The sequence below is a fragment of the Pongo pygmaeus genome, chromosome 18, assembly GCF_028885625.2.
Source record: "Pongo pygmaeus isolate AG05252 chromosome 18, NHGRI_mPonPyg2-v2.0_pri, whole genome shotgun sequence".
Classification (NCBI taxonomy): domain Eukaryota; kingdom Metazoa; phylum Chordata; class Mammalia; order Primates; family Hominidae; genus Pongo; species Pongo pygmaeus.
In genome coordinates this window covers 314,101-326,268 of record NC_072391.2, presented here as the reverse complement: position 1 = coordinate 326,268, position 12,168 = coordinate 314,101, and the positions used below count along the sequence as shown (strand labels likewise).

Here is a 12,168-nt window from a genome sequence, read left to right as displayed (position 1 = left end):
TCACACCATTGCACTTTATTCTGCTTGGGTGACAGAGCGAAACTCTGTCTCAAAAAAAAAATTGTATTTAAAATAGTAGCCTTGGCCAGGCGTGTGGTGGCTCACGCCTGTAATCCCAACACTTTGGGAGGCTGAGGCAGGTGGATTACTTGAGCCCAGGAGTTCGAGACCAGCCTGGGTAACATGGGGAAACCCCGTCTCTACAAAAAAAGGCCAGAGTTAGCCAGGCGTGGTGGCATGTGCCTTGAGAGAGTGGGTTAGAGGGCTAGAGATCAGAAACCTTTTTGTCCTGTGTGAAAATGCACAATATACAAGAGTTACTCCCTGAAAACTACCCGCATCTCCCACTCGCTAAAAGTCATTTTTCACCTTACATGGGGCTCATATTAAAATATTTAGGTCAGGCAAGGTGGCTCACGCCTGTAATCTCAGCACTTTAGGAGGCCGAGGCGGGCAGATCACGAGGTCAGGAGTTCAAGACCAGCCTGGCCAATATAGTACAACACCGTGTCTACCGAAAATACAAAAATCAGCCGGTCATGGTGGTGGGCACCTGTAGTCCCAGCTACTTGGGAGGCTGATGCAGGAGAATCACTTGAACCCGGGAGGTGGAGGTTGCAGCGAGCCGACATTGTGCCACTGCACTCCAGCCTGGACAACAGAGCGAGACTCTGTCTCAAAAAAAAAAAAAAAAAAAAAAACTATTTGATAACCAGTGTTTATAAACATGTGGAAAAGAAAAAGGTCCTCCTCCCTCAAAGAATTAAGAGTAAACCAGGGCCGGGCGCGGTGGCTCATGCCTGTTACCCACGTACTTTGGGAGGCTGAGGCGGGCAGATCACCTGAGGTCGGGTTCGAGACCAGCCTGACCAACATGGAGAAACCCCCATCTCTACTAAAAATTGAAAATTAGCCGGGCGTGGTGGCGGGTGCCTATAATCCCAGCTACTTGGGAGGCTGAGGCAGGAGAATCACTTGAACCTGGGAGGCAGAGGTTGCAGTGAGCCAAGATCGCACCATTGCACTGTAGCCTGGGCAACAAGAGCAAAACCCCGTCTCAAAAAAAAAAAAAAAGAGTAAACCAGCCTGGGCAGGCAAGGTGGCTTCTGCTTGTAATCCTGTCACTTTCGGAGGCCAAAAGTGAAGGATCACTTGAGCCCAGGAGTTTTTGCCTGAAGAACATGTTTCTAGAAAAAAAATAGAAAATTAGCTGGGTGTGGTGGAGCAGCAGTGTTGTGGGAGAGTGATCTGTCAAGACACTGTCGATGTTTTTGTTTTGTTTATTTTGAGACAGTGTCTCACTCTGTCGTCCAGGCTGAAGTACAGTGGCATGATCTCGGCTCACTGCAACCTCTGCCTTCCCGGTTCAAGCAATTTTCCCGCCTCAGCCTCCTCAGTAGCTGAGACTGCAGGTGCATGTCACCACACTTGGCCAATTTTCTGTATTTTCTTTTTTTTGAGATGGAGTTTTGCTTTTATCGTCCAGGCTGGAGTGCAGTGGCGTGATGATCTCGGCTCACTGCAACCTCCGCCTGCCGGGTTCAAGCAACTCTCCTACCTCAGCCTCCCGAGTAGCTGGGATTGCAGGCACGTGCCACCATGCCCGGCTAATTTTTTGTATTTTTAGTAGAGACGGGGTTTTACAATACTGGTCAGGCTGGTCTCAAACTCCTGACCTTGTGATCCATTCGCCTTGGCCTCCCAAAGTGCTGGGATTACAGGTGTGAGCCACCGTGCCCGGCCCAATTTTTTGTATTTTCAGTAGACAGGGTTTCACCATGTTAGCGAGGATGGTCTCAAGCTCCTGACCTCGTGATCCGCCCGCCTCACCCTCCCAAAGTGCTGGGATTACAGGCGTGATCCATTGCACCCGGCCTACTGTTGGTGTTTTAAACATTTTGTTCCAGAATTCCACTGTTGGAAATGTATCTTAAGGATATGTGAAAATGAATGCAGAGAAAAGATGTTTATTGTAACTTATTTTAAGAGCAAAAAAAGATGTAATACAACTATTGAGATAGGATCATGTTCTGCCCAGGCTGGATTGCAGTGGCGTGATCATAGCTCACGGTAGCCTCCAACTCCTGGCCTCAAGCTATTCTCCTACTTCAGTCTTCGAAGTTCTGGGATTACAGTCACAAGCCACCATGCCTGGCCTAAAAGCATCTCTGCTTTGTGACTTATTTCTAGAAATATCTATCCTAAGAAATTAATTGGAAATACATGCAAACATGGTTATAGTAAAGATGTTTGTGGGCCAGGTGCAGTGGTCCATGCCTGTAATCCCAGCGCTTTGGGAGACGGGGGTGGGTGGGTCACATGAGCCCAGTTGGAGACTAGCCTGAGCAAGATGACAAACCCTGTCTGTACAGAAAATACCAAAAAAATTAGCCAGACAAGGTGACCTGCAGCTGTAGTCCCAGCTACTTGAGGGGCTGAGGCTGGAGGATCAGTTGAGCCCAGAAGATCAAGGCTGAAGTGAGCTGTGTTTGCACCACTGTGCTGCAACCTGGAGAACAGAACAAGAGTCTGTCTCAGATAAATGAATGAATGAATAAATGATACTTTTGACAAAATTGTTTATGAGATTGAAATTTGGATCCAAGAAAAATGCCCAAGAAGAGAAATGAATGAGTAAATTATAATGAACCTATATGATAGACTCTGCCCTTCAAACTAATGTTTGTGAAACCTGTCTAATGACTTCAAATTGCTTATGATAGGCAGGGCTCAGTGGCTCACACCTGTAATCCCAGCACTTTGGGAGGCTGAGGTGGGTGGATCATGAGGTCAGGATACCAGCCTGACCAACATGGTGAAATGCTGTCTCTACTAAAAATATAAAAATTAGCTAGGTGTGGTGGCACGCACCTGTAATCCCAGCTACTCAGGAAGCTAAGGCAGGAGAATAGCTTGAACCCAGGAGGCAGAGGTTGCAGTGAGCCGAGATCGTGCCATTCCACTCTAACCTGGGCGACAGAGCAAGACTCCATTTAAAAAAAAAAAAAAAAAAATTGCTCATGAGAACACAAAACAAAGACACAAAATATAAAGCTGTAAAGATTTCAACTCAAGCCAGACACACTGGCTCATGCCTGTAATTCCAGCACTTTGGGAGGCTGAGGTGGGCAGATCACAAGGTCAGGAGATGGAGACCTTCCTGGCCAAGATAGTGAAACCCCATCTCTACTAAAAATAGAAAACATTAGCCAGGCGTGATGGTGGGCACCTGTAATCTCAGCTACTTTGGAGGGTGAGGCAGGAAAATCGCTTGAACCTGGGAGGCAGAGGTTGCAGTGAGCCGAGATTGCGCCACTGCACTCCAGTCCAGGAAACAGTGCGAGACTCGGTCTCAAAAAAAAAAAAAAGAAAAAGAAAAAAATTTCTGCCGGGTGCGGTGGCTCACACCTGTAATCTCAGCACGGATTGCCTGAGGTCAGGAGTTCGAGACCAGTCTGACCAACATGGGGATAACCCGTCTCTAATAAAAATACAAAAATGAAATTAGCCAGGTATTGTGGCATTCGCCTGCAATCCCAGCTACTCGGGAGGCTGAGGCAGGGGAATTGCTTGAGCCTGGGAGGCAGAGATTGCAGTGAGCTCAGATGTTGCCTCTACACTCCAGCCTGGGTGACAAGATAAGGCTGTGTCTTCCCGTCCCCTTCCAAAAAAAAAAAAAAAAGACAATTGTGGGCCTTTATTTTCTGCCTGGACCATCACCTTAAGCTTGATGGATGGAACTCCTGGCACATTTCTACCCAGGATCCTCCCAGTACTCATTTGTTTTACTTGGGAGAAGATGCCCTCCCTGTCCTCATCATTGGCTCCTTCCAGCCTGAGTCAGCCTCAGCCTGACCACAGCAGACCCAGGTGTTGATATGTTTTATCCGGAAGTTGCCTAGGAAAGGATGTGTGCTATATTTGTTATAAGGCAGTCTATAAATAAACTAAGTTTCTCAACTTGTAAACTGTCAAACATCAATCATATTAAATTAAGCTCTGAAAAAGTTACAGACGGCCAGGTGTGCGCTCACACCTGTAATCCCAGTACTTTGGTGTGAGGCAGAGGCCGGAAGATTGCTTGAGCCCAGGAGTTCGAGACCAGCCTGGGCAAAGTCTCTACAAAATTAGAAATTTTAGCTTGGTGTAGTGACGTGTTCCTATAGTCCTACCTGCTTTGGAGGCTGAGGTGGAAGGATGGTTTGAACCTGAGAGGTCAAGGCTAAAGTGAGCCGTGATTGTGCCACTGTATTCTAGCCTGGGTGACACAGCAAGATCCTCTCCGAAAAAAAAAAAAAGGTATATTTCTTTAGTGTTCACATGTTGAAAATATAATGAATGTGTCTTTGTAATTCAGCAAAAGTGTAATTAACCTTTACCCCCATGTTGTCTGGCCATGTGATGTTTTGAAAAGTTTTCAAAACAACATATATGGGCTCATTTCAAAGTTCTTTTTAATATACCACATGAGACCAGTTCTGATTGTATGTAGTTTTCCTGTCTTACAGATGTCCAGTGTAAGAGTTACATTTTTCTAGGTCAGATGTCTTGAATTAGAGTCCCTCTGTGACCCTGGGCAAGTTATTTCACCTTTTTTTCATCTATAAACTGGGCTGACGATGGCTGCCTCAGATTTGTGAGGATGAAGTGCAGGTCTTTGGAGCCAGACCACAAGGGTCCTTGGATCCTGACTCTGTTGCTTACTTAGTGGTTTGGTAGCTGTACTTCACTTTCATCATCCATGCAATGGAGACCCGACAAGCTCCTCTGTGGCTGTTTTTTTTTGAGATGGAGTTTCACTCTTGTTGCCCAGGTTGGAGTGCAATGGCATGATCTCAGCTCAACGCAAGCTCCGCCTCCCGGGTTCAAGTGATTCTCCTCCCTCAGCCTCCTGAGTAGTTGGGATTACAGGCATGCACCACCAAGCCCGGGTAATTTTGTATTTTTAGTAGAGATGGGGTTTCTCCATGTTGGTCAGGCTGGTCTCAAACTCCTGACCTCAGGTGATCCACCCGCCTCAGCCTCCCAAAGTGCTAGGATTACAGGCGTGAGCCACCGCGCCCGGCCCCTCTGCGGCACTTTTGAGGTGTTTAGCGCACATGCCCAGTGCAGCACAAGGGCACCTGTGTGCTGTGACAGTTCTGACTGACAGCATGGGCTTTTCTCAGGCTCCGTGACCACCGGCCTGTGTCAGTGCTGTTGGGCCGGGAGAGCTGGGAACAGCACCAGGCAGTCCTTGTGTGGAGGGACAGCCTCCTCAGTGGAGATGACATGTGCTGATATTGCCCAGTTTTGCCATACTGTTAGGACACAAGCCTTTGTGCTGGTGCTGTCTGTGCTCAGGGGCTTTTAGGGTTTATGTTTCATAACGCCACTCAGAGATAGAGAGGTTGGGTGACTTTCTAGTAAGTGGTAGGTTGTGATTAGGACTTAATTTTTGGAATCGAATGTCTTTTTATCATTTAAATCTGCTCTTTTAAGAAACAGGCTAAAGTTGAGAAACACTTTGAAGGGAGAGGGCAGTAGAACAGAAAGCCACCTTTTAAAGAACTTGGCAGCTCTTGGTTGGCTTGTTCTCTGTTGTGTAGTTTACCATTTATAGTTGTTTTTTTCTGTTTGAGCCAGTCTCGCTCTGTCGCCCAGGCTGGAGTGCAGTGGCGTGATCTTGGCTCACTGCAACCTCCGCCTCCCAGGTTCAAGCGATTCTCCTGCCTCAGCCTCCCAAGTAGCTGGGATAACAGGCATGTGCCACCACTCGTGGCTAATTTTGTATTTTTAGTAGAGATGGGGTTTCTCCATGTTGGTCAAGCTGGTCTCAAACTCCTGACCTCATGTGATCCACCCGCCTTGGCCTCCCAAAGTGTTGGGATTACAGGCGTGAGCTACTGCGCCTGGCCAAGAGGCAGTTTTTGAATTCCAAAATTATGGAGTGATATCTGGGAGTCAGCCTTCATCAGTGATGCTGCTTGTGCTTTCTCCAGCTTCTTGGGAGACTGGGCATCAGGAGACTTGGAGGTTCTTCCCTGTCTTGACCTACTCCCAAGTATGCATGTTTTTGAAAAAAAAATTTTAAGATTTCTAGAGAAGATCATAATCTCCATTGTCCATTTAATCCATTGTGGAGCAGTTTATTACAGCTGACCTACTGTCTCCTGTCCATTTTAGGAGCGGTGACATAGATTATCACCCCTTAGTGTTTTCCTGTCATCTGCCTTCTCGTCTCCACCTAAAATTTAGTTTTCAGTAAAAGATCGTGCTATCTAAACCTGTCATCATTGCAAAACAAATTTATTTACTTTTATCATGATGCTGACATTAGCAAGCTGACTCATGGTTTAATGTTAATGTTTCTTACTACTGGTCACTGGCTGACAGTTGGAAAAATGATGCCCTTTTTTTTTTTTTTTTTTTTTTTTTTTGAGATGGAACCTTGCTGTGTTGCCCAGACTGAAGTGCAGTGATGCCATCTTGGCTCACTGCAACCTCTGCCTCCCAGGTTCAAGCGATTCTTCTGCCTCAGCCTCCCGAGTAGCTGAGACTACAGGTGCGTGCCACCACGCGCAGCTGATTTTTATATTTTTAGTAGAGGTTGGGCTTCACCATATTGGCTGGGCTGGTCTCGAACCTCTGACCTCATGGATCCTCCCGCCTCGGCCTCCCAAAGTGCTGGGATTACAGGTCTGAGCCACTGGGCCCTGCCTTTTTTTGTTTTTGTTTTTGATACGGAGTCTTGCTCTCTTGCCTAGGCTGGAGTGCGGTGGTCCGGTCTTGGTTCACTACAACTTCTGCCTCCCAGGCTCAAGCGATTCTCCTGCCTCAGCCTCCTGAGTAGCTGGGATTACAGGCACCCGCTACCATGCCCGGCTAATTTTTGTATTTTTATTAGAGACCATGTTGGCCAGACTGGTCTTGAACTGCTGACCTCAGATGATCCGCCCACCTTGTCCTCCCAAAGTGCTGGGATTACAGGTGTGAGCCACTGCGCCCAGTCCTGTCTCTATTTTTATCTGAAATTGTGTTAGCCTTTGCCTAGTTATGGTGAATTAACCTTAGCATATGATAGTTCTCTTAATGTTTCCCGCCACCCTTTTCAGAGTAAGCAATTAGACGTCTACAGCTTCTTTTCCTTTATCTCTTTGGGTAAATAGCAACCAGTTTTTCCTGCTACTTTAGATAGTAGGCAATAACGAAATGTATTCATAGCTCTCAGTAATATTTGTTCTATTGTTTTGTTTTTGAGGTGAAAGGGGGGACCCTACCCTCAGAACATGAGGGAATAATATTTACGTGGCTCACAAAGACCAGTGAGTACATCATATGCATCTCTCACAACTCCCCAGAAGAGGGCCTCCAGCACGAGTCTAGGCTCAGCCTTTTCTGTCCCTCCGAGAACTCTATGAATTGCTGCCAAGTGTTTTAATTTTCCTCAGAATTTCTTTGTAATGTTATTGAGGGTTGGAGGTCCTGTTACAAATTTTGGAAATAAGTAAATCAAATGAGAAGACCATGCTTCCAAACAATCATCCTGTTTAACAGATCCCCTTGATTTAATGCAATTATGAATGTGTTAGTGGTAGTGTAGTTTAAGATCTTCCCCTTGAATCTACAGGCTTTAAAGAAACGAACCTAGGAGTGTATTTCCTATCAAGCAAATGGGTTCTGAGACTTTACGCTTTACACGTCATTGGTTATAGCGCTCTGCTTTTCCCGTGCTAGGCAATGGATCACTTGGAGTCCTTTATTGCGGAATGTGATCGGAGAACTGAGCTCGCCAAGAAGCGGCTGGCAGAAACACAGGAGGAAATCAGTGCGGAAGTTTCTGCAAAGGTATGCTTGGGTGGCTTCGCTGCCTGATGTGTTCTTGAAAATACTGGCTTGTCAATAGCTTTTTTTTGAGATGGAGTCTCCCTCTGTCACCCAGGCTGGAGTGCAGTGGCGTGATCTTGGCTCACTGCAAGCTCCACCTCCCGGGTTCACGCCATTCTCCTGCCTCAGCCTCCTGAGTAGCTGGGACTGCAGACGCCCGCCACCACACCCGGCTAATTTTTTGTATTTTTAGTAGAGACGGGGTTTCACCGTGTTAGCTGGTATGGTCTCGATCTCCTGACCTTGTGATCTGCCCGAGTCGGCCTCCCAAAGTGCTGGGATCACAGGCGTGAGCCACTGCGCCCGGCCTTGTCAATAGCTACTAACTCACCCTCAGCACTGATTGTGTGGACAGTACTCTGCCTTACTCCAGTTAAGGATAGAGGGCTGTGATCAAGCATTCATGTGTCATTGAATTCTCATCCCTCAAGAGGTGCTACCTCTGTCTTTTTATTCTGTCCATTTTCATCCTCTGTACATGGTTTATTATTATTATTTTTTAATATATTCTTTGCTGAGTTTGGTGGCTTATGCTTGTAGTCCCAGCACTTTGGGACACCAAGGTAGGGGCAGTCTGCTTGAGCCCAGGAGTTTTAGACCAGCCTGAGCAACATGAAGAAACCCCATCTCTAGGCTTGGTGGTGCACATGCGTATCCCGGTTACTCAGGAGGCTGAGGTGGGAGGATCACTTGAGCTTGGGGAGATTGAGGCTTCAATGAGCTATGATCATGCTACTTTGCTTCAGCCTGGATAACAGAGTGAGACCCTGCCTCAAAAGAAAAAAAAAAATTATTGTCAGTTTTTTGTTTTTGTTTTTGTTTTTTAAGAGACAGAGTCTTGCTCTGTCGCCCAGGCTGAAGGGCAGTGGCGTGATCTCTGCTCACTGCATGCTCCGCCTCCCGGGTTTACGCCATTCTCCTGCCTTAGCATCCCGAGTAGCTGGGACTACAGGCTCCCGCCACCACGCCCGGCTAATTTTTTGTATTTTTAGTAGAGACGGGGTTTCACCATGTTAGCCAGGATCCCGCCACCACGCCCGGCTAATTTTTTGTATTTTTAGTAGAGACGGGGTTTCACCATGTTAGCCAGGATAGTCTTGATCTCTTGACCTCGTGATCCGCCCGCCTCGTTTTCCCGAAGTGCTGGGATTACAGGCATGAGCCACTGTGCCCAGCCATCTTTTTTTTTTTTTTTTAAATAAAGGTGGAGTCTGTTGCCCAGGCTGGTCTGGAACTCTTGGGCTTAAGCGATCCTCCTGCCTTGTCCTCCCAAAGTGCTGGGATTACAGGTGTGAGCCAGCATGCCCAGCCTCTGCATGTTGTTGTAAACTTTAATATCTCCACATAAAACTGGAAAGAATTGGAAAGGAAATGGTCAAACTGTGGTACATCCACATCATAGAATGAAAAAGAGGTAGATTTATATGTAATTAGACTGAGTGCCATTTACATCACTCTTCTGTTTTTCTCTTCAGTGGAACTAAGTCTCTCCTTGTTTTTTCTTTTCAGTGTTGTAAAAGCATTTCTTAGGATTTACGCAGTTGCTAATTTGACCAAAGGTGCTATTTTGTTTCAGAAGGTAAATCCTAGTAATTAGGTATTTTGCTTATAGCTTAAATCTGTACATTTAAACCTAGACATATTATTACCCATACCCAGCAGAAAAAGTCATAAAGAGAGACAGCCTAGACAATGACCAATCTATGATGATCCTTGGAAGCATGTTGGAAGTGACAAAGGTGCTACTGGTTTCATTGGAACGCAGGACTCGTTTGTGGTTACAGTGTCAATGCTGGCAGTAAGGGTGCCTTCATTGTTAAGTGTGGATCTTTAGCTCTTCCACTTATTTTCAGTAGAACAGACTGGAGATGGAGCAGGAGAAACCCTTGTTGCCTTTGCATTCACTTTCGTTTTTAGATGTCTGCTTACCTCATTCTTTCTCCTCACAGGCAGAAAAAGTACACGAGTTAAATGAAGAAATAGGAAAACTCCTTGCTAAAGCCGAACAGCTAGGGGCTGAAGGTAATGTGGATGAATCCCAGAAGATTCTTATGGAAGTGGAAAAAGTTCGTGCAAAGAAAAAAGAAGCCGAGGTTGGTGAGAGAAATGTCTTAGGGCAAGAGAAATCTTAGTAATTTGGCACAGTTGACCGTTTGAATTAATTTAGCCCATGCCTGCTCCCATTTTTAAAAAAATTTATAAATTTTGGGCCCAGCACAGTGGCTCATGCCTGTAATCCCAGCACTTTGGGAGGCCGAGGTGGGCGGATCACGAGGTCAGGAGATAAGACCATCCTGGCTAACACAGTGAATCCCCGTCTCTACTAAAAATACAAAAAAATTAGCCGGGCATGGCGCCAGGCACCTGTAGTCCCAGCTGTTGTGGAGACTGAGGAAGGAGAATGGCGTGAACCCGGGAGTCAGAGCTTGCAGTGAGCTGAGATTGCGCCACTGCACTCCAGTCTGGGCATCAGAGCGAGACTCTCTCAAAAAAAAAAAAAAAAAAAAAATTATAAACTTTGTTTTTTCAAGCAGTTTTAGCTTCATAGCTAAATTGAGAGGAAAGTACAGAGATTCTCCATGTACCCCCTCCTCAGACAGCCTCCTCCATTCCTAGCATCTGCCCACAGTCAGTGGGTCTACATTGACTCGTCATTATCACCCAAAGTCTGTAGAAAATGTTAGATATGTCATGAATACATAAAATATATGTGGATACTAGTCTTTTATTCACTGCCATAAAATATACACAAATCTATTATGAAAAGGTAACATTTGTCAAAACTTAAGCATATGGCCAGCTATGGTGGCTCTTGGCTTTAGTCTGAGCTGTTCGGGAGGCTGAGATGAGAGGATCCCTTAATCCTAGGAGTTTTGGAGTCCAGCCTGGACAACATAGCAAGACCCTGTCTCTAAAAAAGAAAAGGCTACATGCAAACGCTTACAGACCATACATGACACCATTCGCTGTCGAGAGATGTAAACAAACATAGTGTAGAGATGCAGTATTAAATCAGGGCTGCCTAAGAATAACTGTAATAGGTACTGTACTACTGTAATAATTCATGCCACTTCCTGTTGCCATTGTGTGGAGCTCAAGGGTTGTGAGTATCCCCTTGAAACACCATGTGACACTCATCATCTCCGAAGGAGCAATTCACCTCTCCAGTACGTTCCTACTGCAGTAAAAAGTGAGCTCACAGGGTTCCTAGGCGTTTTTCATCATGTTTAGTGCAATACCATAAACTTTGAGTAATGCCATAGGATCCATATGCCACTAGTGATGCTGAAAATGCTCCCAAGAAGGCAACAGTCATGATATTACAGGAAAAAGTTGAGTTGCTTGATATATACATTAGATTGAGGTCTGCAGCTGTAATTGCTACCATTTCAGACAGACAATTCATCTTGTAAATGAGCAGTGTAAACATACAGAATTGATCAGTACAGCACAGTACTATAAATGTATTTTATTTTCTCTTCCTTATAATTTTCTCTCTTTTTTTTTTGAGGCAAGTTTCGTTCTTGTTACCCAGGCTGGAGCGCAGTGGCGTGATCTCGGCTCACCGCAACCTCTGCCTCCTGGGTTCAAGCAATTCTCCTGCCTCAGCCTCCTGAGCAGCTGGGATTACAGGCATGTGCCATCACGCCCGGCTAATTTTTGTATTTTTAGTAGAGACGGGGTTTCTCCATGTTGGTCAGGCTGGTCTCGAACTCCCCACCTCAGGTGATCCGCCCACCTCGGCCTCCCAAAGTGCTGGGATTACAGGCGTGGGCCACCGCGCCTGGCTTTTTTTTTTTTTTTTTTTTTTTTTTTTTTTTTTTTTTTTTTTTTGAGATGGAGTCTCACTCTGTCCCCCAGGCTGGAGTGCAGTCGTGCGATCTCAGCTCACTGCAAGCTCCGCCTCCTGGGTTCACACCATTCTCCTGCCTCAGCCTCCCGAGTAGCTGGGACTACAGGCACCCACCATCAAGCCCAGCTAATTTTTTTGTACTTTCAGTAGAGACGGAGTTTCACCGTGTTAGCCAGGATGGTCTCAATCTCCTGACCTCATGGTCCACCCGCCTCGGCCTCCCAAACTGCTGGGATTACAGGAGTGAGCCACCATGCTCGGCCCATGGCTAATTTTTTTTTTTTTTTTTTTGCATTCCTAGTAGGGATGGGGTTTCACCATGTTGGCCAAGCTGGTCTCGAAATTCTGACCTCAGGTGATCCGTCTGCCTTGGCCTCCCAAAGTGCTGGGATCACAGGCATGAGCCACTTCGCCAGGCCATTTGATACCTTTTATGAGTCTTGTAATTT

General features: G+C 46.1%; 1 protein-coding gene across 6 annotated transcripts in view; it reads left to right on the top strand.

Moving 5' to 3' along the window:
- Nucleotides 1-12,168, top strand: part of LUC7L (LUC7 like) — a 46,256-nt gene that overhangs the window by 19,638 nt on the left and 14,450 nt on the right. For all 6 annotated transcript variants that reach the window (XM_063654723.1, XM_063654724.1, XM_063654722.1 and 3 more), the window contains 2 exons: nucleotides 7,717-7,827; nucleotides 9,816-9,959. In XM_063654723.1, coding sequence (XP_063510793.1) covers nucleotides 7,717-7,827; nucleotides 9,816-9,959 — 255 coding nt within the window. The remainder of the gene's footprint in view (nucleotides 1-7,716; nucleotides 7,828-9,815; nucleotides 9,960-12,168) is intronic.